Source organism: Pseudophryne corroboree (assembly GCF_028390025.1).
Source record: "Pseudophryne corroboree isolate aPseCor3 chromosome 3 unlocalized genomic scaffold, aPseCor3.hap2 SUPER_3_unloc_19, whole genome shotgun sequence".
NCBI classification, from domain to species: Eukaryota; Metazoa; Chordata; class Amphibia; order Anura; family Myobatrachidae; genus Pseudophryne; species Pseudophryne corroboree.
Genome location: NW_026967507.1, coordinates 1,726,182 through 1,753,562, shown reverse-complemented (window position 1 = coordinate 1,753,562; position 27,381 = coordinate 1,726,182). Strand labels below are relative to the sequence as shown.

General features: G+C 45.9%; 1 protein-coding gene and 1 pseudogene across 1 annotated transcript in view; one reads left to right on the top strand and one right to left on the bottom strand.

Moving 5' to 3' along the window:
- The window catches only part of LOC134983586 (gastrula zinc finger protein XlCGF26.1-like), a 92,106-nt gene extending 71,151 nt beyond the window's left edge, over window positions 1–20,955 (top strand). Inside the window, exon 5 of the mRNA XM_063949251.1 lies at window positions 19,562–20,955. Within this exon, the coding sequence (XP_063805321.1) occupies window positions 19,562–20,412 (851 nt within the window). The 3' untranslated portion in view covers window positions 20,413–20,955. The remainder of the gene's footprint in view (window positions 1–19,561) is intronic.
- LOC134983592 (5S ribosomal RNA) lies at window positions 10,318–10,436 on the bottom strand (annotated as a pseudogene).
- Window positions 20,956–27,381: the final 6,426 nt, after the last annotated feature.

Genomic DNA, 27,381 nt, shown 5'->3' with positions numbered 1-27,381 from the left:
GGAATGGGACATTATACAGTAACACAGGGGGACGTGTCTGGGTGATGACTTGAGAGGTGACTGCTGGGAATGGGACATTATACAGTAACACCAGGGGACGTGTCTGGGCGATGACTGGAGAGGTGACTGCCGGGAATGGGACATTATACAGTAACACCAGGGGACGTGTCTGCGTGATGACTGGAGAGGTGACTGCTGGGAATGGGACATTATACAGTAACACCAGGGGATGTGTCTGGGCGATGACTGGAGAGGTGACTGCTGGGAATGGGGCATTATACAGTAACACCGGGGGACGTGTCTGTGTGATGACTGGAGAGGTGACTGCTGGGAATGGGACATTATACAGTAACACCGGGGGACGTGTCTGGGTGATGACTGGAGAGGTGACTGCTGGGAATGGGGCATTATACAGTAACACCGGGGGATGTGTCTGGCGATGACTGGAGAGGTGATTGCTGGGAATGGGACATTATACAATAACACCGGGGGACTTGTCTGGGTGATAACTGGAGAGGTGACTGCTGGGAATGGGACATTATACAGTAACACCGGGGGACGTGTCTGGGTGATTACTGGAGAGGTGACTGCTGGGAATGGGACATTATACAGTAACACCGGGGGATGTGTCTGGGTGATGACTGGAGAGGTGACTGCTGGGAATGGGACATTATACAGTAACACCAGGGGATGTGTCTGGGTGATGACTGGAGAGGTGACTGCTGGGAATGGGGCATTATACAGTTACACAGGGGGACGTGTCTGGGTGATGACTGGAGAGGTGACTGCCGGGAATGGGACATTATACAGTAACACCAGGGGACATGTCCGGGTGATGACTGGAGAGGTGACTGCTGGGAATGGGGCATTATACAGTAACACCAGGGCACGTGTCTGGGTGATGACTGGAGAGGTGACTGCTGGGAATGGGACATTATACAGTAACACCGGGGGACGTGTCTGGGTGATAACTGGAGAGGTGACTGCTGGGAATTGGACATTATACAGTAACACCAGGGGACGTGTCTGGGTGATGACTGGAGAGGTGAGTGCTGGGAATAGGGCATTATACAGTAACACCAGGGGACGTGTCTGGGTGATGACTGGAGAGGTGACTGCTGGGAATGGGGCATTATACAGTTACACAGGGGGACGTGTCTGGGTGATGACTGGAGAGGTGACTGCCGGGAATGGGACATTATACAGTAACACCAGGGGACGTGTCCGGGTGATGACTGGAGAGGTGACTGCTGGGAATGGGGCATTATACAGTAACACCAGGGGATGTGTCTGGGTGATGACTGGAGAGGTGACTTCTGGGAATGGGGCATTATACAGTAACACAAGGTGATATGTCTGGGTGATGACTGCTGGTAATGGGAAATTATACAGTAACACCAGGGGATATGTCTGGCGATGACTGGAGAGGTGACTGCTGGGAATGGGACATTATACAATAACACCGGGGGACGTGTCTGGGTGATGACTGGAGAGGTGGCTGCTGGGAATGGGACATTATACAGTAACACCAGGGGATGTGTCTGGCGATGACTGGAGAGGTGACTGCCGGGAATGGGGCATTATACAGTAACACCGGGGGGCGTGTCTGGGTGATGACTGGAGAGGTGGCTGCTGGGAATGGAACATACAGTAACACCAGGAGACGTGTCCGGGTGATGACTGGAGAGGTGACTGCTGGGAATGGGACATTATATAGTAACACCGGGGGATGTGTCTGGCGATGACTGGAGAGGTGACTGCTGGGAATGGGACATTATACAATTACACCGGGGGACGTGTCTGGGTGATGACTGGAGAGGTGACTGCCGGGAATGGGACATTATACAGTAACACCGGGGGATGTGTCTGGCGATGACTGGAGAGGTGACTGCTGGGAATGGGACATTATACAGCAACACCAGGGGATGTTTCTGGCGATGACTGGAGAGGTGACTGCTGGGAATGGGACATTATACAGTAACACCGGAGACGTGTCTGGGTGATGACTGGAGAGGTGACTGCTGGGAATGGGACATTATACAGTAACACCAGGGGATGTGTCTGGGTGATGACTGGAGAGGTGACTGCTGGGAATGGGGCATTATACAGTAACACAGGGGGACGTGTCTGGGTGATGACTGGAGAGGTGACTGCCGGTAATGGGACATTATACAGTAACACCAGGGGATGTGTCTGCGTGATGACTGGAGAGGTGACTGCTGGGAATGGGACATTATACAGTAACACAGGGGGACGTGTCTGGGTGATGACTGGAGAGGTGACTGCCGGGAATGGGACATTATACAGTAACACCAGGGGACGTGTCTGGGTGATGACTGGAGAGGGGGCTGCTGGGAATGGAACATACAGTAACACCAGGGGACGTGTCCGGGTAATGACTGGAGAGGTGACTGCTGGGAATGGGACATTATACAGTAACACAGGGGGACGTGTCTGGGTGATGACTTGAGAGGTGACTGCTGGGAATGGGACATTATACAGTAACACCAGGGGACGTGTCTGGGCGATGACTGGAGAGGTGACTGCCGGGAATGGGACATTATACAGTAACACCAGGGGACGTGTCTGCGTGATGACTGGAGAGGTGACTGCTGGGAATGGGACATTATACAGTAACACCAGGGGATGTGTCTGGGCGATGACTGGAGAGGTGACTGCTGGGAATGGGGCATTATACAGTAACACCGGGGGACGTGTCTGTGTGATGACTGGAGAGGTGACTGCTGGGAATGGGACATTATACAGTAACACCGGGGGACGTGTCTGGGTGATGACTGGAGAGGTGACTGCTGGGAATGGGGCATTATACAGTAACACCGGGGGATGTGTCTGGCGATGACTGGAGAGGTGATTGCTGGGAATGGGACATTATACAATAACACCGGGGGACTTGTCTGGGTGATAACTGGAGAGGTGACTGCTGGGAATGGGACATTATACAGTAACACCGGGGGACGTGTCTGGGTGATTACTGGAGAGGTGACTGCTGGGAATGGGACATTATACAGTAACACCGGGGGATGTGTCTGGGTGATGACTGGAGAGGTGACTGCTGGGAATGGGACATTATACAGTAACACCAGGGGATGTGTCTGGGTGATGACTGGAGAGGTGACTGCTGGGAATGGGGCATTATACAGTTACACAGGGGGACGTGTCTGGGTGATGACTGGAGAGGTGACTGCCGGGAATGGGACATTATACAGTAACACCAGGGGACATGTCCGGGTGATGACTGGAGAGGTGACTGCTGGGAATGGGGCATTATACAGTAACACCAGGGCACGTGTCTGGGTGATGACTGGAGAGGTGACTGCTGGGAATGGGACATTATACAGTAACACCGGGGGACGTGTCTGGGTGATAACTGGAGAGGTGACTGCTGGGAATTGGACATTATACAGTAACACCAGGGGACGTGTCTGGGTGATGACTGGAGAGGTGAGTGCTGGGAATAGGGCATTATACAGTAACACCAGGGGACGTGTCTGGGTGATGACTGGAGAGGTGACTGCTGGGAATGGGGCATTATACAGTAACACCGGGGGATGTGTCTGGCGATGACTGGAGAGGTGATTGCTGGGAATGGGACATTATACAATAACACCGGGGGACTTGTCTGGGTGATAACTGGAGAGGTGACTGCTGGGAATGGGACATTATACAGTAACACCGGGGGACGTGTCTGGGTGATTACTGGAGAGGTGACTGCTGGGAATGGGACATTATACAGTAACACCGGGGGATGTGTCTGGGTGATGACTGGAGAGGTGACTGCTGGGAATGGGACATTATACAGTAACACCAGGGGATGTGTCTGGGTGATGACTGGAGAGGTGACTGCTGGGAATGGGGCATTATACAGTTACACAGGGGGACGTGTCTGGGTGATGACTGGAGAGGTGACTGCCGGGAATGGGACATTATACAGTAACACCAGGGGACATGTCCGGGTGATGACTGGAGAGGTGACTGCTGGGAATGGGGCATTATACAGTAACACCAGGGCACGTGTCTGGGTGATGACTGGAGAGGTGACTGCTGGGAATGGGACATTATACAGTAACACCGGGGGACGTGTCTGGGTGATAACTGGAGAGGTGACTGCTGGGAATTGGACATTATACAGTAACACCAGGGGACGTGTCTGGGTGATGACTGGAGAGGTGAGTGCTGGGAATAGGGCATTATACAGTAACACCAGGGGACGTGTCTGGGTGATGACTGGAGAGGTGACTGCTGGGAATGGGGCATTATACAGTTACACAGGGGGACGTGTCTGGGTGATGACTGGAGAGGTGACTGCCGGGAATGGGACATTATACAGTAACACCAGGGGACGTGTCCGGGTGATGACTGGAGAGGTGACTGCTGGGAATGGGGCATTATACAGTAACACCAGGGCACGTGTCTGGGTGATGACTGGAGAGGTGACTGCTGGGAATGGGACATTATACAGTAACACCGGGGGACGTGTCTGGGTGATAACTGGAGAGGTGACTGCTGGGAATGGGACATTATACAGTAACACCAGGGGACGTGTCTGGGTGATGACTGGAGAGGTGAGTGCTGGGAATAGGGCATTATACAGTAACACCAGGGGACGTGTCTGGGTGATGACTGTATCACTGTGTTGTCAGGTTCCTATAAGGTGTCAGGATGTCACTGTCTATGTCTCCATGCAGGAGGGGGAGTATATAGAGGAACACAGGGGTCTGTACAAGGACGTGATGATGGAGAATCACTGGCCCCTCACATTACTGGGTAAGAGGAGACTGTCATGTATTGTACAGGGGAGAGCAGGTATGGGGGCTCCCTATATACACACATCATTGGATAATCACATATATACACTGTACTCAGTCACTCTGTGTCTCCTACAGATGGGCCCAGTAACAGAGATACCCCAGAGAGATGTCCCCGTCCTCTGTATTCCCAGGATTGTACAGAGGAGAATCACAGGATCCCACAGGAGGATCAGGTAGGTGGGATTTAGGGTCTAGCCAATAATCCATAATTATACACTGATTCTATTGTTACATCTCAGATAATAAAGTCAGGCATTATTAAACCATTGTTTTTTGGTTTATTTAGGGTGATGAAATGATTGTTGTTAAGGTAGAAGATATAGAGGAAGAAGAAGAGACGTATGTGACTGATATAAAGGCAGAAGATATAGAGGGAGAAGAAGAGACGTATGTGACTGATATAAAGGCAGAAGATATAGAGGGAGAAGAAGAGACGTATGTGAGGGGTGATCAGCAGTGTAAGGAGGAGGAGATCCCTACAGATATTCGCACAGGTGAGTAATAATCACTTATTACAGAAGTCACATTCTCATTGCTCAGTCACTACAGCAATCTCTTATCCTACACCCTCCTCTGTTAGTACAGACTAATGAGGAATATGTATCTGCCTATCAGCCCCTATTATACTCCTGCTCTCCCCCTCACATCATGTCACTGTGTGTTACCAGCCCAGAGATCTGACCAGTCTCCTCACCACACTCTCTGGTTTATCTCATACATCAGGGGCCATCAGCCCCTATAATACTCCTGCTCTCCCCCTCACATCATGTCACTGTGTGTTACCAGCCCAGAGACCTGACCAGTCTCCTCCCCACACTCTCTGGTGTATCTCATACATCAGGAGCCATCAGCCTCTATTATACTCCTGCTCTCCCCCTCACATCATGTCACTGTGTGTTACCGGCCCAGAGATCTGACCAGTCTCCTCCCCACACTCTCTGGTTTATCTCATACATCAGGGGCCATCAGCCCCTATTATACTCCTGCTCTCCCCCTCACATCATGTCACTATGTGTTACCAGCCCAGAGATCTGACCAGTCTCCTCTCCACACTCTCTGGTGTATCTCATACATCAGGAGCCATCAGCCCCTATTATACTCCTGCTCTCCCCCTCACATAATGTCACTGTGTTACCAGCCCAGAGATCTGACCAGTCTCCTCCCCACACTCTCTTGTGTATCTCATACATCAGGAGCCATCAGCCCCTATTATACTCCTGCTCTCCCCCTCACATCATGTCACTGTGTTACCAGCCCAGAGATCTGACCAGTCTCCTCCCCACACTCCCTGGTGTATCTCATACATCAGGAGACATCAGCCCCTATTATACTCCTGCTCTCCCCCTCACATTTTGTCACTGTATGTTACCAGCCCAGAGATCTGACCAGTCTCCTCCCCACACTCTCTGGTGTATCTCATACATCAGGAGCCATCTGCCCCTATTATACTCCTGCTCTCCTCCTCACGTCTTGTCACTATGTGTTACCAGCCCAGATATCTGACCAGTCTCCTCTCCACACTCTCTGGTGTATCTCATACATCAGGAGCCATCAGCCCCTATTATACTCCTGCTCTCCCCCACACATCATGTCACTGTGTGTTACCAGCCCAGAGATCTGACCAGTCTCCTCCCCACACTCTCTGGTGTATCTCATACATCAGGAGCCATCAGCCCCTATTATACTCCTGCTCCCCCCTCACATCATGTCACTGTGTGTTACCAGACCAGAGATCTGACCAGTCTTCTCTCCACACTCTCTGGTGTATCTCATACATCAGGAGCCATCAGCCCCTATTATACTCCTGCTCTCCTCCTCACATCATGTCACTCTGTGATGCCAGCCCAGAGATCTGACCAGTCTCCTCCTCACACTCTCTGGTGTATCTCATACATCAGGAGACATCAGCCCCTATTATACTGCTGCTATCCCCCTCACATCATGTCACTGTGTGTTACCAGCTGGTGAATGAGATTATTTGGTCACAATATTAAAATAAAATGTAGACACCAAACTGGGAATGCAGGACATGGTGAAGCTGTAAATCTGTATATTAGTATAGTGCACAGGACATCAAAATCTTCCCGAAGTTGCTCAAAATATTTAAGATGCCCAACCTGATATATTTGTACAAATTAGGAGATGTCACAGTAAGCTAAAACTTAACTAAATGTAGCTTTTCCCAATTTGGAGAAGGAGCCATTGAACTACAGAGGGATAGTTGGGATCAGTATCACTGGCGTTAAGAGATTATGAGCAAGTAAGTGTTTGGGTTTGATGTTTGGGTAACTCCAAACTCGTGGCAGGAGTTACTTGGATTTGTGCTATGCCAGTAGCTTGATGGTTTGAGGTTGTTTCTACTCATAGAGTGTGTGAGGTGACTTTAGACTGGTAGCATCAGTTTGTTGGCTAAACCCAGGACAGGGGCGCAGAGTCTTACCCCATCGGTAGTCTTCTTCAGGGATCCCCACAAGGCTATTTAGATTTCGCTGCATCTGGCAGGCAGGTCGCAGCCCCCTGACTGGGTCACTTGAGCTGGAACTGAGATGGTAGCTAGAGATATAAAGTCTGAACAGAATTGTCATGCTGACCCGACTGGTACCGGAAGGATGACACTTCTTGAATTAGAATCAGACTGGAGTGCTGACCGGACTTGGAACCGGACTGGAATGCCATGAAGCCGGACTTGGAACCGGACTGGAATGCAATGGAGCCACACTTGGAACCGGACTGGAATGCAAAGAAGCCACACTTGAAACCGGACTGGAATGCAATGGAGCCAGACTTGGAGCCGTACTGAAATGCAATGGAGCCGGACTTGGAGCCGGACTGAAATGCAGTGGAGCCAGACTTGGAACCGTACTGGAATACAATGGAGCCGGACTTGGAACCGGGCTGGAGTGCAGTGGAGCTGGACTTTGAACCGGACTGGAATGCAATGGTGCCACACTTGGAACTGGACTGGAATGCAATGGAGCCCGACTTGGAGCTGTACTGAAATGCAATGGAGCCGGACTGAAATGCAATGGAGCCGGACTTGGAACCGTGCTGAAATGCAATGGAGCCGGACTTGGAACCGTACTGAAATGCAATGGAGCCGGACTTGGATCCGGACTGGAATGCAGTGGAGCCGGACTTGGAACCAGACTGAAATGCAGTGGAGCCAGACTTGGAACCGGACTGGAATGCAGTGAAGCCGGACTTGGAACCGGACTGGAGTGCAGTGGAGCCGGACTTGGAACCGGACTGCAATGCAGTGGAAATGGACTTGAAACCGTAGTGGAATACAGTGAAGTTGGTTGTGGAACCGGACTGGAATACAATGGAGCTGGACTTGGAACCGGACTGGAATGCAATGAAGCTGGACTTGGAACCGGACTGGAATACAATGGAGCTGGACTTGGAACCAGACTGGAATTCAATGAAGCCGGACTTGGAACCGGACTGGAATGCAATGGAACTGGGCTTGAAATCGTAGTGGAATGCAATGGAGCTGGATTTGGAAGCATACTGGAATGCAATGGAGCTGGACTTGGAAACGTAGTGGAATACAGTGGAGCTGGACTTGGAACTGTACACAGAGGGCGTTTTACATGTATTTATATTTAAGATGCGTCTAAATGTATTATTTTTAGTAAAATGCACTTGCCTATTTCCTTGGTGGTCTAGGGGGAGCTTTCCATGGACTCCTGGTTCCCCCATTCACTCTCCAAGGAAACCAGAATGTCATCTCTCTCAGCCCCCTGCATCTGAATGGTATGAGGAGATGCACAGCCAGCTTATGGTTTCACTGGAGCTTTAAAGAGCTCAAATTTTGTGTCCAGCAGACTACTGCCTGGGGATCTTGACTTCCTCACTCTAGAGCTCAAATATGGACAGAGATGGTGATGAGGTCCCCCAGCAGAATCCTGGAAATAAAGTCTTCGCGTGATCCGTCCCCCACTCTAGACTTGCTGGCACCTAGGGAGTGGATTACTTCGTATCAGGGACAATGTTAAATGTGTGCATGAACAGCCCAGTACGTAGCTGGATTGGTTAAGGGACCTAGGGTGGACTTACCCCATGTGTTCTTACGATCTGGGGAATGTATCTGGATGGAGTGTTACGCTGGCCCAGCAATTCTCAAGTCTCCTGCATTCTAAAGCTTCATCTTTAGAAGCCAACTTTCTTAGGTGGATTAAGTCGACCTGGTGGTACTCCGATGCCCCCAGGTCTTAATGTGGACAAAGAAACTATTGGAGGCTGGCCAAGTGCAAGGAAATATGCTGTAGTAGAACCCACCTGACACGGAGTGGGTTAAGGCTGGACAGACTGGCACACACTAGACAAGGTCAAGACCATGAATACCAGAAGACCAGAACAAGACAAGAGAATAATGAATTAATAACAAGGTATTGGGGACAAAGGAATAATACTGCGCCACATGTGAAACCGAAGACAATCTCAGAAGATTTTTACAATGTAAAAATTATTAAATGAATATATATCGACACTCCCCAGAATATAGGGCGTCTGCTGGCCCCCAAGGAAACAGGGATGGTAAATTCCTGAAACAAAGTGATCTACCGAAAAAAAGGATAGGCGGGGGGGGGTACAAGCGACCAATGGTGTCTAATAAATTGATATACTCAGTATAAAAATATAAACAGCAATTTATTTAACTATATTAAAAAAATGTCACTTTGATATACAAATTCTTTTTAAAAAATGGGATAAAAAGCACGTACACAAGAATAATACATAAGTAAAGTGCAGGATAATTTAAAAGAAGGTAAGTATCTTATCTGGATTAGAGGTCAGTACAGGTTGTCCGACGCGTTTCGTCTCACAGACTTCATCAAGGGGTAAAGGCATAGTGGGTCTGGACATCTATTTATACTAGTACTGATTCACACTTAATTATGACATCATATCCTGTCTAGAGATTGAGCCAATTGTTACTGGAGTTGGTATTGCAGTTAAAATAACCAATATCTATAATGGACAGTAATATTGCTATCTGCATTAAAATGAGTTTCCCAAATAGTTATAAAATACAAGTAATCATCTTAAAATGAACTGGAGCAGTACTTCCGACCCACGTCCGGGGTCCTGCAGCGCCTGCGCCCGCTGTCATCGTCGGAGGTGGACGTTTGTAGAGCCCAGACATCGTAGGCGCTGTGTTGTGCATTGCAGCGGCCATTCTCCAGAAGTCATTACACTTGAATGCAATCTGGCGGCCATTTTGGTGGAGTCCAGGGTGTAGGACAGTTTTCATTTTTTTGTCATCCGGTTTCCATGGAAATAAACAGAAAAAAGTTGTAAATGGGAGCACATGTAATTCTTCGTAACTAGAGTGCATAGTTCACAGTGTGGAGCAGGGAAGAGAATTATTAGTGATTTAGACATAACAATTATATATAGTAGTACATTAAATGTGAATATACAACACTGTGCTATAAATAATCATATATGACACCATTATAGAGGCATTTGGTATTTCCAGTCTGAATTACAGTACCTGATCTTCCCAGGTGATCTCCCTTTCTGGTACTGATCAGGTCAAACACTGCTTCGCCTCCAAGATCGGACGAGTTTGGGCATTTCCAGTGTGGTTTGACTGTAGTAATCTAATAAACACTGTGGGGGCAACCGTTTCTATAATGTTTTATTAGGATGACCACTTTATAATATTAGAGATTATTAGAGGTTATATACTATGGGTTTATAGAGTAGAGGTACATGTGTGTGGTTATGGATTTGAGATCACAGGATCAAGTCCCTGTTTTAATTTAAAATAAAATAAATTAAATTTAAGGTAAAATAAATTAATTAATGAACAGCACTCACATGGTGCCTACTTTCTTTATATATATACTCTAAACATTTAATTTATGGAGTATTGCTTGTATATAACACTGGGATACTATGGTGATTGTTTATATTGAAGTTCTGAATAAATAAAACAACTATGGGTCTAATACATGATGTTTCCATATGAATTGCTGTGTTGAACTAGGGACGTGTGTGGGTTTGAGGTAGAGTGTGGGTTTACCATAGCAAAGGATATGAGTTCGATCCCCAGAAGATTTATATTCTATAATAAGAAATGATCACTTGTTTCACTATTCATAATTTATTTATTAATTATTATTTATACTAATTTATTACGTTTTATTTTTATATATTATTATTATTATTATATTATTATTAAGATTATTTGTTTGTGACTGTGATTAATTATCTGGAAAGAAAAGGATGTCTTTATTACCAGCAGATATATCTATTTTTATATATCTGTGTATATATAAATTGTTAAAGCAGTTTAAAATAGGTGCTTCTTTGTAGACAGGCGGGCATATGAGAAGTTAATGGTTAATAGTAATAGTTAATTAAGCAACAGGTGAGCAAGGAGGTGGATCAGGAGGTGGATCTAAGACAGGTGTTATATATCTAGGTGGATGATTGCACCAATCCAATATGAGGCTGCTATTTAAAAAGGGCTACATTGCTAATAAGTTTCTTACTCTATGAGGAAGCTTCAATTAGAAGCGAAACGCGTCAGAGAAAGTGCCCTATCTGTGACCCGGTGGACCTTGGCTGTTAGCTCTCATTGAAGTGCAGCGGTGTCTGAGACTGACACGCAGGAGACGAGAGGACGCTATATGCGGCGGCTGGAAAACAGGAGCGGGATCTATCTCTAGCGCCTGCAGTGCGCGGGGCTCCGGGAGCCGGACTGTTACTTCTCTCTCCAAACCAATACAGGTGTGTGCACGGGAGCCAGTTTCAGTGGGAGACTGAGGACATCATTTGTGGCAATTGAGACGGGAGCTTTGTTCTCACAGGTGCTTGCGATGCACTAAGAGTCCCGGGTGTGTATTACTTCCTCCATGACCTTTTTGAATGATATCCCACAAGTAAAGCACCATCGGTATATGTGAGCAATTGGATGAATTCTATTCATTGAGAGATCTTTAAACAAAGGCTTCAAATATATTACACCATATGATATCTAATTATGAATGACTCATGAACACATTTGATGAGAAGGTCTTATTTGAAAATTAAAAGCAAGGATGTTATCAGTGTCTAGCCCACTGTGGTCACTGTTAGTTATATGATCCACCTCTTATGCTCATTAGTAGTTGTATTATTATTAATGTTTTAGTCTTATTTTTATGTATATGCGCATATTACAGTTATTAATCAATTATATATGTTCATATTTGATCAATTTTATAGATAATAAAATCATCTTGTAATTATAATCTTATTTGAGATTATTCAAGCCTTGTTGCCTCTAATTGAGTCTGAATAGCGCAAGGGGGGTTTTTTGTTTGTTTTTTGTTTGTAGTAATCTAATACCGTGCATGTGTCAAAAATAGTGAATTTACGGTACAGAGTGAATTGAATTAGGTGAGCTATTATGTCAATTATACAGTGGTGGGGGGAGGGGGGGGGGTGGAGAGGGGAGGGGGGGAGGGTTTGGATAAATGAGAAGTCCTTCGGCAGATGTTCTTCTTAGAAAAGGGGCGATTTCATAATTTTCATTGAACCCCATAGGATGCAGGGTCCGTAGTTGAAAAATACAGAACATTTCACGGCGTGAAAGTTTTTTGGCTAGATCGCCTCCTCTTTCTCCCAGTTTTACTAATTCGATAGCTTTAAAAGTCAATGCATCAGGGTTGGAATTGTGTGCTTCGTTGGAATGTTTAGACACCACGTGATTTTCCACCTTATTTTTAATATTACGAACGTGTTCTTGTATTCGCATCTTAAGTGGTCTCTTGGTTTTCCCAACGTATTGTTTCCCACGGGCACATTCCAATATATACCGTATATACTCGAGTATAAGTCGACCCGAATATAAGCCGAGATACCTAATTTTACCACATAAAAATGGGAAAAATGACTGACTCGAGTATAAGCCTAGGGTGGGAAATGTACGGTGCCAGGGGTGTTCATGCTCAGGGTGTCATGCTCGTTGCCAGGGGTTTCATGCGGTAGGTGTTATGCTTGTTGCCAGGGGGTAATGCTTGTTGCTAGGGTTGTGCCCCCAGTGCCACATATACCCCCAGTAACAGATATCCCCCCACAGTGCCAGATAAAAACATGCTGCCGTTGCTTTGCCCCCAGTAGTTATGCCCCTTCTTTGCCCCCAGTAGTTGTGCCCCTCTTTCTTTGCCCCCAGTAGTTGTGCCCCCTTTCATTGCCCCCAGTAGTTGTGCCCCCTTTCATTGCCCCCAGTAGTTGTGCCTCCTTCTTTCTTTGCCCCCTGTTGCAGTGCCCCCTTCTTTCTTTGCCCCCTGTTGCAGTGCCCCCTTCTTTCTTTGCCCCCTGTTGCAGTGCCCCCGTCGCCGCTTACAAACACACACAAAAACAATACTTACCACTGCCCCGCTCCTGCTTCCCGACCGCTTCTTCTGCTGCTGCGCTGCTCCGCTCCGTCCGTCCGCTCGCTCCATCCGGCCGCACGCTCCGTCCGGCCGCCGCTCTGTGCGGCCGCCCGCTCCCCGGCACCCGATCATCTCTATGGGAGAGACGTCATGACGTCTCTCCCATAGCAACGCGCACAGACACTAGAGGTCAATAATGACCTCTAGTGTCTGTCCTGGAGCCGGCTGCAGCGGACGCCCACACAGCCCACGGCGTCTGCTGCAGCCATTGACTCGAGTATAAGCCGAGGGGGGCTTTTTCAGCACAGAAAAATGTGCTGAAAAAGTCGGCTTATACTCGAGTATATACGGTAAATAACAGATTGGGTGTTGCAGGTTATAAAGTTTTTTTATTTTATACTCCTTATTCTTCTCTGCATCCGTGAAAGTTCTCCTGAGAGGGTGTAAATAACTACAAATATCGCACCGGACGCATTTGTATGATCCTGTACATTTCGGCAACAGTTGACCCTCATCTGGTTCAGAAGTTAGCATACTTGGGTCAAGGATATCTTTCAGGTTTCGCAATTTCCTAAAAAAGATCTCCGGGCGTGGAGGTAGTATTTCCCTAAGAATCGGGCCCAACAATAGTATTCCCCAGTGGTTCCTGAGTGAATTTCTAATGGATTTCTCATGTCGATTGTATGTAGTGATGAATGCTGTAGAGTATTTCTTATTCTCTCTGGTCTTGTATTCCAGCAAATCAGATCTCTCCAGACCTCTGGCTTTAGTTACGGCTTCTTCTAGGATTGAATCTGGATATTCTTTTTCTTTAAACCTGTTCTTGTACATCTCGAGTTGGACTTCACAATCTTCCGGGTTACTGCAATTCCTTTTAATCCTGTTAAATTGGGAGAAGGGGATATTTTCCCATCTCTTCAAATGGTTACTTTTATAATGAAGATAACTATTTGTGTCCACTTGTTTCACAAAATTCTTGGTTGTGATTCTTCCATCACCTCCCGTTAGAACTAGATCCAGAAATTCGATCGATTCCCTGTTAGTATTAGATGTGAAAACAAGATTCATCTCATTTATTGCCCAGGTGTTCTAAAAACTGATTAAAACACTCAGCTGTTCCTTGCCAAATTATTAAAATGTCATCTATATAGCGTCGATATAGAACAATGTGGCTGTTAAAATCATGGTGGTCATATACAAAAGTCTTCTCCCAGCATCCCATAAACAAGTTTGCAAAACTGGGCACAAAAATTGTGCCCATTGCTGTACCACAGCGTTGTAAGTAAAACGTATCTAAAAATGTAAAATAATTGTGCCGGAGAATAAAATACATAATATCGCAGATGAAATCCTTATGGGTAACCGTTAGTGATGTGTCTTTGTCCAAGAATTCCCTGCATGCTGTCACACCTTTTTCATGTTCAATACATGTGTATAAAGATTGTACATCGATCGTTGCCCACATGTATGTATCCTTCCATTCCAGGTCTTTCAATAAATTTAGTACTGAAGTAGTATCTTTTAAACAGGATGGTAGTTCTTTCACATAGACTTTCAAGCAGACATCAGCATATTCCGATAAATTCGAGGTAAGTGAATCAATACCCGCCACGGGGTTATAGGAGGGAGGGAGAACAAAAAAAGAACACTGCAGTGACTGACCCAAAAGAGAACGGTATCTTCAACTTATCACAACACACTTTGACGAAACCAGAAATATCGTTACTGAACAAGGGCCTTACATTCGCACCGACGGGGGGGCCTCAAAAAATTTGAGACATTCATTGATTTGAATAAATTTGTAAGGAAGTTAACACTCAAAAGACATTTTCTAAAAAAGGAGGATGCTATCATTAGCAATTATGAAAACATTTGAAAATCGGGCTTCAAACCGACTTCCAAGTACTATCCACTGGAATCTAAGGGAAGCAATATCAGTATGAGGATTTAAATAAATTACAGAAGAACAAGGGTATTGTTATAAAACAGGCTGATAAAGGGGGGGGGGGGGGCTGGTAATCATGGACCATGACGTGTATACGAATGAAGCTTTAAGACTGTTAGGAGATGATGCTTCATACATGAAACTATTAGGTGACCCAAAGGACTCTTTTGTTGAGGAATTGAGAACACTTTTATTGCACGCATGACGTTCCTACTCTATAGATTATAGTATTCTTTCAAAAATATAGATGGCAAAATATTATTGACACCCCTAAAAATTAAAAAATATATATTCTCTAGGAACTTCATTGTTTGCAATGTCTCTTTCCGGTTTTCCTGGGCTATAAATATGAGGTTACGCACAGGTAAAATACCACCCGCCTGGCTAAACCATAGAGCTGGAAACCCAAGTGAGATGGCTGTGGACCTACACAGGTTAGGAGTTGGTTATATTTAAAAATGAACACTGACCAAGCCTCACTCTGAGGTGAAAATGGCCGTTCACACTGGAATCCTGACCCAGCATATGGAAATCTTATCCTAAGCATCCACGTGATCAAACCTTTACAAATCCCTGCCAAAGACACAGGTATTCTCGATTCTTTCTCTTTATTTTTCCAAGTGGAACAATGGGTGAATCTGACCCCTGCAATACCATTGGCATCAGGGGAAACCTAACTCCCAATAAGGGACTCACGGCGATCACTGTAACTATCTTTTCTCGAGCACACTGCCCGACTCACTCACTCGTGGTCCAATCCATTGGACGACCACGAGAAGCAGAGGTGGATCGGAGCATCATAAGTGGTCCCTTCTTCCAATGCTAACATCACATGTTGTCACACTATGGCATTCAACCCACCATCTTTTCTGAGTGGGACGCAGGAGACCGGGGGAATAAGTGAACTTCTACAATGCCAGCAGCGGTAACGGGGAACATTTGACCCCTGCAGGATCTACCAGTGACCACTAATTACTTTATTTCAGGGACACTGTCTCTCCACTCTCTCATCATCCGTCCAATCCGAAGGACGACGGAGGACAGTAGAATTAGTCAGATGCCCCAGGGCCCGTCTTCAACTTTACATCATCATTTGGCGGAAGTAATTTTTTCGGATACAACAATTCATTTGAAATGCATATTGTAACATTGCCGAGTCGACATGGGTCAGCGTGCGGTGTGAAAGGGCCATGACCGAATTCCCGGGTCGACTGACCTGGTAATTGAAGCCGGTAATAAAGCAGCGTTATTCCCGCGTTGAATACCGGGTTAGTGGCAGCGTAAGCGGATTCCTAGGTCGAGGCGATCCGGGACCCGTTTACTACAGGGAGAAGCGGCGTGGAAATTAGCTCATTTCCCAGTGCCGGCTCCGCCCCCCTCTGCTATGGCAACCAACTGGGCAATTTTCCGAGGGCGGGAAGCCAGCAAGTAGCCTCCAATGCCGGATCCCACCCGGGAATGACCCATTTCCAATTCCCGAGTGGGATCCGGCGTTAGAGATGTGAAAGGGGCATATGGTTTATGAAAAAAATAGATGCTTAGTAATAGATCGAAATATTCGTAAATATTTTTTTTCACCCTTTAACAATTTGTGTTAAATTTGGACGGGCCACACAGCTGATATATCGAGCTGTGAAATCTCTCTTTACGTACCCATCCATTTAAATTCATTAACACACGCGTGACACAGACCACGTTTTTATTCAGGTATTTAAGGGGTAATGAGTTAGTGGACGTTTAGTCTTGTTTACATTTTATTCTAAATCATTATTAAACGTTTACATATTAAATTTTCACATACATTTATAAAGCGTGCCCCCCAAAAAGAGTCTTACTCTGGAGGTCTTCTCCACTGCCTAGGCAAGAGAAACCTACCAATTACAAATTTAAAAAGAAGTGGCTAAAATTTCCATCAGCTGATTCTTTGGGTTTAAAAATTTCAAAACCCACTATCAGGTGCCACCACTGTCAGGGACAGCTCCCGATGGAGCAAACGCTTAGCTGTGAATACTGGACCCTCTCCACAGAGCCAGGTCTCCAGACAAACAGGCTGACAAGATCTCTCGACTCCTGGCAACAGCCTCGTTCCAAAACTCCTCACAAGGCAGGCGCTTCACTCAACTGACTCCAAAAGCCCTTCCGTGTGACCGTTTAAAACCTCTGATGCTTGTGGAGTTAGGAGACACCTCTGGGATTGGTGGCATTTTCAATCCTAATATTTAAACGTGTCCGGGGACACCAGTGGACCCCCTGTGGGGAGGCTGCCAGGTCGTCTGCTGAAAGGCCATCCAGAAGAAAAGACACCTAAGTAGGATGACAACCCTCAGAGTGTTCTCCAACCTTACTAAGCGTTATAGAAAGTGGCTCAGTGCTGTCATTAGCACCGGTGGAGGGGGGGGGGGGGGGGGGGTTCACCAAATATTGATAATGTGCGGGGGCCAATATTTTTAAGAACCTATGCTTGTTCAAAGATATTGAATTCCAAAAGTAAACTTATTATAGGTTTCAATAGTGGGAAAATAAAGTATCAGTCTTTGCATGTGTGGCTTATTTAGTATATATTGATAAGGCTAATATTTTTTCCAAAAAACACTCTGATATGATTTGGTTATTTTATGACTGAATTAGGTTAAGAACATCTATTTAAGACTTATCCAGCACATTGTGGCTTTACATTTACCTGGTGGATGTTCCTCTTTGTAGTCACTGGGAGGCTGAGGGGTGCTTCAATTAAATTTCCCCAGCGAGGTGGGAGGTGCGGCTGGGCTGCCCGATCAGCTGTGACCAGCTGCACAGTATATCGGGAGGGAACAAGATGCAAGGGGGCCTGGAGGTCCCTCTAAGATTGGCGGCTGCTGGAAGATGCACCCATGTCAGAGAAAGCTTAGCCTGGCATGGTCACATCTGATGTAACCATGCCAGACAAGTGGTTGAAGCTGTACGAGTTATATATTTAGTAAGAAGGTAGTTTTACCACATTTAATAGAACTTCTCTTCGGTCTTGGTATTGAAGGTATCAATGTTTCATTGTACTGTGTTGTGGGCTAAGACTGTTGTGTGCAGTCTTTGCTCTCCTTCCCATCATCAGCATCATCCCCCAAGGTTTAGACCCCATGGCTACCTTCTCTTCCTGTAGCTCCTTTGGCCACTAATACCACCTGTATGTTGACGACAGCCATATTTACCCGTCTTCCACAGTCCTCTTCCCTTACGTTCTCTACCATTTCACCAGCTTTCTGTTACCCACCTCCTCCTGGATTACACTGTGCTTCCTTAACCTCATCTCCAAAACTGAAGTCATGGCTTTTCCTTCTACCAAGGTCATCTTCCCTCTATCAACTCCCACTCTACTACCTATGTTGACAACATCTCCTCCTGTATCCCCAATAAATCCTCTGTCTGGGTGTCAGTCTTAATTTCTTCCAGCCCCCACATTCAGTCTCTCTTCCAATCCTTCCACATGCACTTCTCTTGGAGAGCTTGTTGTAACCTAGTCATCTCCAGCCTACCCAACTCTCAGCCACCATTCTTATTCTTCTCTCCCACTGCTCCACTCATGCTGTTCTCCTTTGTCTGTTGCGCCGATGTCTCATTGTTCTATACAGAATAAATTAGGAAATGTTCTTGCTCGCCTACAAAGTCCTCAAGCACTGTACTCTGCCCTACATCTCCTGTCTAATCTTCACACACTCTTTCTGGTCTTCTTCATAATGCCAGTGACTGTGGCCTCTCTTCCCCAATCACCACTTCCACCTTCAGGATTTCACCTGGGCTGTTCCCAAACTCTGCCATATGCCTTCTCAACCAGACCATCATCGAAACACTACTCCATGAGTTATAAATTGTTCTGTGAAACATCTTGAATTTACCCATTTGATGGAAATTTTGGATATTATAACATAATTTTATATAAAGTAAATAATCTTGTTACAGGGAAACTTTAATGCTCGTGTATATTTGTGTTTTATTCTGAACAGTTGGACACCTCAACAGGACTACCTCAGAGGAACATCTCCATCTCTCTTTAGATGGTGGAATTGAAGATAACCTCACACAAGATGCTCAAGGAGAAAAGTCTGTTACTTCACCTGGTCCCACCACCCATAGGGAATGTTCTCCTGATAACTCAGATGTTGGTTCATCTATTGCACCTCTTAGAGTAGATAAGACATTTCCTTCTTCTTTAGATACAAAATATTTTACACAGATTACAAAGCTTATTACCCATCAGCCAGCTAAGGCAGGTGAGAGGCAATTTTCATGTTCTGAGTGTGGGAAATATTTTACAGGAAAAGCACGTCTTATTACACATCAGAGACGTCACACAGGTGAGAAACCTTTTCCATGTCTTGAGTGTGGGAAATGTTTTATACAGAAATCCGATCTTGCTATACATCAGAGAAATCACACAGGTGAGAGGCCATTTCCATGTTCTGAATGTGGGAAATGTTTTGTACACAAATCCGCTCTTGCTTCACATGGGAAAATTCACACAGGTGAGAGGCCATTTTCATGTTCTGAGTGTGGGAAATGTTTTACACGAAAAGAACGTCTTATTACACATCAGAGAATTCACACAGGTGAGAAGCCATTTCCGTGTTCTGAGTGTGGGAAATGTTTTAGACAGAAATCTGATCTTGCTATACATCAGAGAAATCACACCGGTGAGAGGCCATTTCCATGTTCTGAGTGTGGAAAATGTTTTACCCAGTCGTCAGATCTTGTTAAGCATAAGAGAATTCACACAGGTGAAAAACCATTTACATGTTCTGTGTGTGGGAAATGTTTTACAGGAAAATCTGCTCTTGTTAGACATTTGAGTAGTCACATAGCTGAGAAACCTTTTTCATGTTCTGAGTGTGAGAAAAGTTTTTCACGGGAATCACAGCTTGTTAGACATGAGAGAAGTCACACAGGGGAGAAACCATTTCCGTGTTCTGAGTGTGGGAAATGTTTTTCACTGAAATCAAATCTTATTACACATGAGAAAACACACTCTGGTGAGAAGTCCTTTTCATGTTCTGAGTGTGGGAAATGTTTTACACTGAAATCATATCTGGTTTCACATCAGAGACGTCACACAGGTGAGAAGCCATTTCCATGCTCTGAGTGTGGGAAATGTTTTACACGTAAACCAGATGTTGTTGCACATCAGAGAAGTCACACAGGTGAGAGGCCATTTCCATGTCCTGAGTGTGGGAAATGTTTTACATATAAATCAATTCTCGTTACACATAAGAAAACTCACAGAGGAGAAAAATAATAAGCTGATATAAAGCATCCCACGGGTTGCGAAAACCCATTGAGATTATTACAATAAATTCTTAACACAGGCATACATTTACATAAAATAGCAATTCAATGATAATATAACATACCTAAATAATTGAATACCACAAAAATCAATAATTATCTCATTGTGGTGTCAAAAAACTACATTTTTTTGTAGCTCGTAGTCCAATTCCCCACTGCATGAGGATGTAGACTGTGAAAAGCATTAGTCACCACACGGTGAGAGTATTCTTGATTTTAAAATTCTTATTTTATATTTGTTTTATTTTCTTTTTGTTTAAGTCTATATGTTGTTTTATCATTTGGTTGCTGTTTTACATGTACTGTAGTGTGTGTTGTTTTGATCTTCTGATAATTTTTTTTTTGCACTTCACTCCAGGACCCACCAGTGTAATTATTTTATTATTTGTTTTTTGTAATATTCAGTTGTTACAGATGCTGTTTGTCTTCTCACTGGAATATCTATATCTACCCTCCAGGACAAGGCTATTAAAATATAAATTTTTCAACTAAAGAGCATTTGAGCCTTTCTTGCTGTAGTGAAGGTACAGGTTGAGTCTCCCTTATCCAAAATGCTTGGGACCAGAGGTATTTTGGATATGGGATTTTTCCGTATTTTGGAATAATTGCATACCATAATGAGATATCATGGTGATGGGACCTAAATCTAAGCACAGAATGCATTTATGTTACATATACACCTTATACACACAGCCTGAAGGTCATTTTAGCCAATATTTTTTATAACTTTGTGCATTAAACAAAGTGTGTCTACATTCACACAATTCAATTAAGTTTCATATACACCTTATACACACAGCCTGAAGGTCATTAATACAATATTTTTAATAACTTTGTGTATTAAACAAAGTTTGTGTACATTGAGCCATCAAAAAACAAAGGTTTCACTATCTCAATCTCACTCAAAAAAGTCTGTATTTCGGAATATTCCGTATTTCGGAATATTTGGATATGGGATACTCAACCTGTATTAGGCTAAATCCAGTTCCAGCTTTCCACAGTGCTCTGCTCACTCTCTGCTTCCACAACATTCGAGCCTACTTCCTCCACGCCAGAGTTCCCTCCAAAACTCAGACATGGGTGTCGCCATGACACTTGCGATCAGCTGACCGCCGATTTCCCACCAACTATAGACACTGCAGCAGTCACCTGACTCGGCACACCAATCCGCTGCTGTTCTCTGCTCTACCAATACCTGGCCTAGCAGCGGTCATCTGACAAGGTCCTCCAATCACTGCTCTCCAGGGTGGATATCCGGATTGCACAGACAGGCAGCAAGTCCCTTGAACAACGTTGCTTCAGAGGTACGTCCTGGGGCTCCAGACTTCTGTTTCCAGTAGTTTGTCACAGTCTGTATTCCTTGTTGGTTCCAGCCTGATATGACCTGGCGGCTCAAGCTAAATGTATAAGAAGGAAACATCTGTGTGCCCCATGCCAATAACCATATGAACAGTGCTCTATGGGGCTTTTCTTTATCTACAATGATTCCAGAAGTTCTGGTTGGGTAACTGTTCCTCGTCTCCTTAGGTAGCAGGAATCTCTATCACTTTCTCTTTGGACTTCATACAGAAAGCGACAGACATTTCTTCTTGGGGTTCCATAGGGCTCCACATGGGGGGACAATGTGGTATAGGACCAGGCACCAAACAGTTAAGCTTTTAGGTATCCTAAGATGCTCCGGTCCATCCCCCTATACCCCGCCTCTATGCTCAGGCTCTTCACTGTGGTGCCAGCAGGAGCCGGTTCACCGTTATACTTGGCCCAAAGCTTTCGTTTTATGATTTGTTTTATTTCTAACTTATTACACCAGGCACTCACCTCCCGCCAGTGCTGTGACTGCGGCCGCAGGATAGGTACTCCCGTCAGGGCCCCTGGGAGCGGAACTAGGACAAGCTCCACAGGAGGACCCCAGACTGCAAGCTGGCACATGGGGGGCAGGTCAGGCGGGCTTCTGTTTGCGGGACCCGCGTTTAGTAGCAGTCCTAAATCTCCCGTCTTGGGGGACAGACTAGAGGTTCTGGCGCTGATACCGGTACGTCCGGGACTCCGCTAGACCGCCAGGGCATAGTATACTTGCGCAGGGTACCGGTGGTTGATGCCAGACAGAGGAGGGAAGCCTCCCTGTGGCCCCTCTCCCAGCTCAGGGTGCCATTCCACACAGGTTTTCCCGCCTCTGAGCTGCTCCTCCCTCAGCCCCCTGCCGAGACTCTTGGCAGCCATCTTTATGCATGCAGGTCTCCGGGAACGCTGGGTCCAGTCTCCCTGTATAACTCTTTTACTGTCTGAGTAGTTGATATAGTGCCCTTTGCAGTTAGATTGTATATATTTCTATATATACTTGTACTAGATCTGCTGTCTGATACCTTTCCTTGTCTGTCGGCTTATTCCTATCCCTTTGTTTCCTAAAAACTTAGAACAGGTATTTGGGGGTTTTACTTCCTTCACAGCTGATACGGCTTGTGAACATTGGTGGTCATTCCGAGTTGTTCGCTCGCTAGCTGCTTTTAGCAGCATTGCCACGCTAGGCCGCCGCCCTCTGGGAGTGTATCTTTGCTTATCAGAATTGCGAACGAAAGAGTAGCAAAATTGCTACTAAAAATTTTCATGCAGTTTCTGAGTAGCTCCAGACCTACTCCTAGATTGCGATCAGCTCAGTACGTTTAGTTCCTGCTTTGATGTCACAAACACGCCCTGCGTTCGGCCAGACACTCCCCCGTTTCTCCAGCCACTCCTGCGTTTTTTCCTGGCACGCCTGTGTTTTTTAGCACACTCCCTGAAAACGGCCAGTTTCCGCCTAGAAACACCCACTTCCTGTCAATCACACTACGATCACTCGAGCGTTGAAAAAATGTCGCTCGAGCTTGTGTTTTGTGTTAAATTTCTAAGCACATGCGCGCTGCATACCATGCGCATGCGCATTTTCCACCTAATCGCTGCGTTGCGAAAAACGGCAACGAGTGAACAACTCGGAATGACCACCATTGTCACAGACTACACTGGTTACACACCGCACAGTGCCATGTTATATTACTATCCCATTTGTGCAGTTATGTCTAGCAAAGGCAAGACTCCAATGCCCCTCAGTACATTACTCAGGATGGTTTGTGTGCAGCTTGCTATATCCCGCCAACCCCTCAAGCTCCAGTGCAGGATCCCCCCTGGGCATCCTTTTCATACCTCCTACCACAGATAGCGGACCACCTAGTAACACTCAGTGGCTCTTCCACAGCAAATATAGATGTATTGACTACCTCAGCACAGAGTCTAGCTAATGCCTCGACTACAATTCAACACGTCACGGGGTAACAAACCCATGTCTGCTAAACCTGTTAGACATGCTGTGCCATCCTCACAGTCTAAACAGCTGCCAGATTCTGAGGTCTCATCTGGAGAGGCAGAGGAGGAAGACATCTCTTTTACTAGTCTCCCGTGGGGGAGGAAGAGCGTCAGTCCTGCCTGGATGTATCTGCGCTGGTATCAGCTGTCAAATCAATTCTCCAACTAGATGAGGAAGACCCTGCTCCTCCTCCAGAGAAGGCTCCGCTATTTACATGCCGAAAGGCGGTTACGGTTGAGTTTCCCCAGTCAGGACACTTACCTGAACTGTGATGTGCAGCCCGGAGATCCCAGAGTAAAAAAATTCCTACAGCCAAAACGCTTGGCTTCACTCTACCCTATTCCAGCTATATGGGAAGCTCCTCCAGCTGCAGACTCTCGTGTAGCCCATCTAGTTAACGCTTCCTATTCCTACAACGTCTTTATCAAAGGAGACTACAGACAGGAGGATTGAGGTCTGTCTCAAATCAGTCTATTCTCTCTCAGAAGCTATGAATTGGCCGATTAGACCACAGCCATAGAGAGCTGGGCAGAGGCTCTGGAAGAAGCTGTGCAGCGGAAAGGAATGGACCGTCTCTCTCACAACCCGGTCGTGGCGGCGTGTGCGCTGAAGCCGCTGATGTCGGATGCTGTAGACGGAGGGTGCAGCGGGGACCAAGGAACACCTGGAAGATTTCACCTGAGCTGAGTGTGGACAGGGGCGGGTTCTGACGCGTTTCGTCACGTTCACGTGACTTTCTCTCCTCCGTCTACAGCATCCGACATCAGCGGCTTCAGCGCACACGCCGCCACGACCGGGTTGTGAGAGAGACGGTCCATTCCTTTCCGCTGCACAGCGTATATGGGCATTGCAGGACATTGAAGCCGAGGACGCTCGGCTCTTACCAGCCCATTTTGGAAAGGTATTGAATATCAATTTCAACTGAGGGACTTTTATTTCATTAGGATCCTACCAACACACCTGGTATTTATCAACTATCTAACAAGTGAATCACGGAACTTTTCACCCCAATAAGCTGAGTTATTACAACATACCACTAGTTCACGTCTAGTGATTGTTCTTATATATATTTATATTCACCGGTTATTTGATAATTAATCTTTTTATATGTTTTATTAATAAACATTGTTATTTTTTACGTTGGCTCTCTGTACATTATGTTTCGTTCCTGATATTCAGCGCAGCCGTTTGTTCTTTTTCTATGCTATCACCACAATACTACACATAGTATTCCGGCAAGCGCAGACTATCAGGAACATAAAATTGTGATTATTTAATTCTATGAAACACGTATTGGTTTTCACTTTTTATTTTGATGATTAGGCGCTCGTTTGTTGCAGTTTTTTGTTTTTTACTTCTCCTGAGTTGTCTTCCAAAGAGCGGTCTTTGGATGTGGTACGGGCTCTCCGTATCTATGTGAAGAGAACTGCCTCCATTAGGAAGTCTGATTCTCTCTTTGTTCTGTTTGGTTTTCACAAACGTGGCTGGCCTGCTAACAAGCAGACCTTGGCCAAATGGATTAGAATGGTGATTGTACAAGCTGGTCTGCCAGCTCCTGCTACCATCAAAGCCCATTCTACTCGGTCTGTTGGACCTTCTTGGGTGGCCCACCGTGGTGCGACCCTTGAACAATTGTGCAAGGCGGCTACGTGGTCCTCGGTGAACATGTTTATTAGGTTCTATGCCTTCGATACTTCCGCCTCCCAGGGTGCTTCCTTTGGACCCCGGGTTCTTGTGCCCGCTACAGTGCGTCCCCTCCCATAAGGAACTGCTTTAGGACATCCCCAATGTTAATCCTTGTGGAGCCCAGTGTACCCCGCAGCAGAAAATGAGATTTATGGTAAGAACTTACCGTTGTTAAATCTCTTTTTGCGAGGTACACTGGGCTCCACAAGGCGCCCACACTGACGCACTTGGCTTTTTTGGGTTGTTATGGCATTAGCCGCTGACACTTCTCCTGTCGTGAGAGTGTGGTGTATGTGGCTACTAACTGTTGTCGTCTCTTATCCTGCTACTGCATTGGGCTGGTTAACTAAAACTGAGCTCCTGTGCGGAGGGGTGGGGTTATAGAGGAGGTGGCGCTGTGCATCTTGGAAACAGTCAAAGCTTTGAGCCTGTTGGTGCCACGGATCACCCCGATGTTAAACCTTGTGGAGCCCAGTGTACTCGCAGAAAGAGATTTAACAACGGTAAGTTCTTACCGTAAATCTCGTTTTCTCCTTTTGAGGGCAGAAATTACTACATGGAAGTGCGCTCTCTTTCTCCCTCTATTACGGATTATACTTGAGACCACGAACGCGTTGTTTTACTCCAGCAAGAAGTAACGCTGTACCAGACTGTGTGACTGTATTCTCTACTGGTGAAGGCCATGGTATTAGCAGTAACCGAATAGCAATTGCAGAATTACTACTACCTTACATTCTACAGAACATTCTAAAAGCCAGATCCGGCGGGCAGACAGGTTGCCTTGATAAAGCTGATGAAGTGAAACGCGCCAGTTTCCCGCTGTGCACTGCTCACTCTGAACCTAATTTAAAAAGATGTATGTTTCTGGCTAACTAGTAATACAGTAGTTGAGCTTAGCCTGCAGGGGGCAAGATTCAAGTGTAAGTGTGAGTTGCTGTTACAATATGTATACACAATTGCTTAATGATTCGGTGAGGACCCCGGGTTCATGTGTGCATTATTCTGGCCTATCTCTCATCTCCGCCTTGAAGTCAGTTACCTAGGATAGCTCCGGTAGGAGCAATACGCTTGTCTGCGTTATTGCCTGCTGGGCCTCAGGTACCCACGCACAGGCTGACAGGACATTCTCCAGGCAGCAGCCTGCGCTCTCCAGTCAGCTTTTTCTTGCTCCAGTCTCTCTGCAGGCCCTTTTAAAACCTTCTAAACTCCCATGATGCTTTTCTCACCTTGTGATGCGATAGGGTGTCCTGATTGGTGGGATTTCAATACTGCATCCGTCACAGATTCAGGTTAGCATTGCCTGCTGCTAATCTGAACTTTTAGTCTTTTAGTACCAACCCATGGGGAATTATAGGGTAATATATTTAAGTGATTACACCATGGGCATTTTAAGAATACACAAAAGTGATTACAGTGTGAACAGCATTTGCTTGTTTACAGAAGTGATTCTCAAACTCTATCATTAGGACCTCAAGCAGATTACATTTCCAGGTCACCCGGCAGGAGCACAGGGGTACTCATTACTCACTGACACATTTCCCAGGTCACACAGCAGGAGCACAGGGGTACTCATTACTCACGTACACATTTCCAGATCATCCGGCAGGTGTACAGGTGTACTCATTACTCACTGACACATTTCCCAGGTCACCCGGCAGGAGCACAGGTGTACTCATTACTCACTGACACATTTCCCAGGTCACACAGCAGGAGCACAGGCGTACTAATTACTCACTGACACATGTCCCAGGTCACCCAGCAGGGGTACAGGTGTACTCATTACTCACTGACACATTTCCCAGGTCACCCAGCAGCGGCACAGGTGTACTAATTACTCACTGACACATTACCCAGGTCACACAGCAGGAGCACAGGTGTACTCATTACTCACTGACA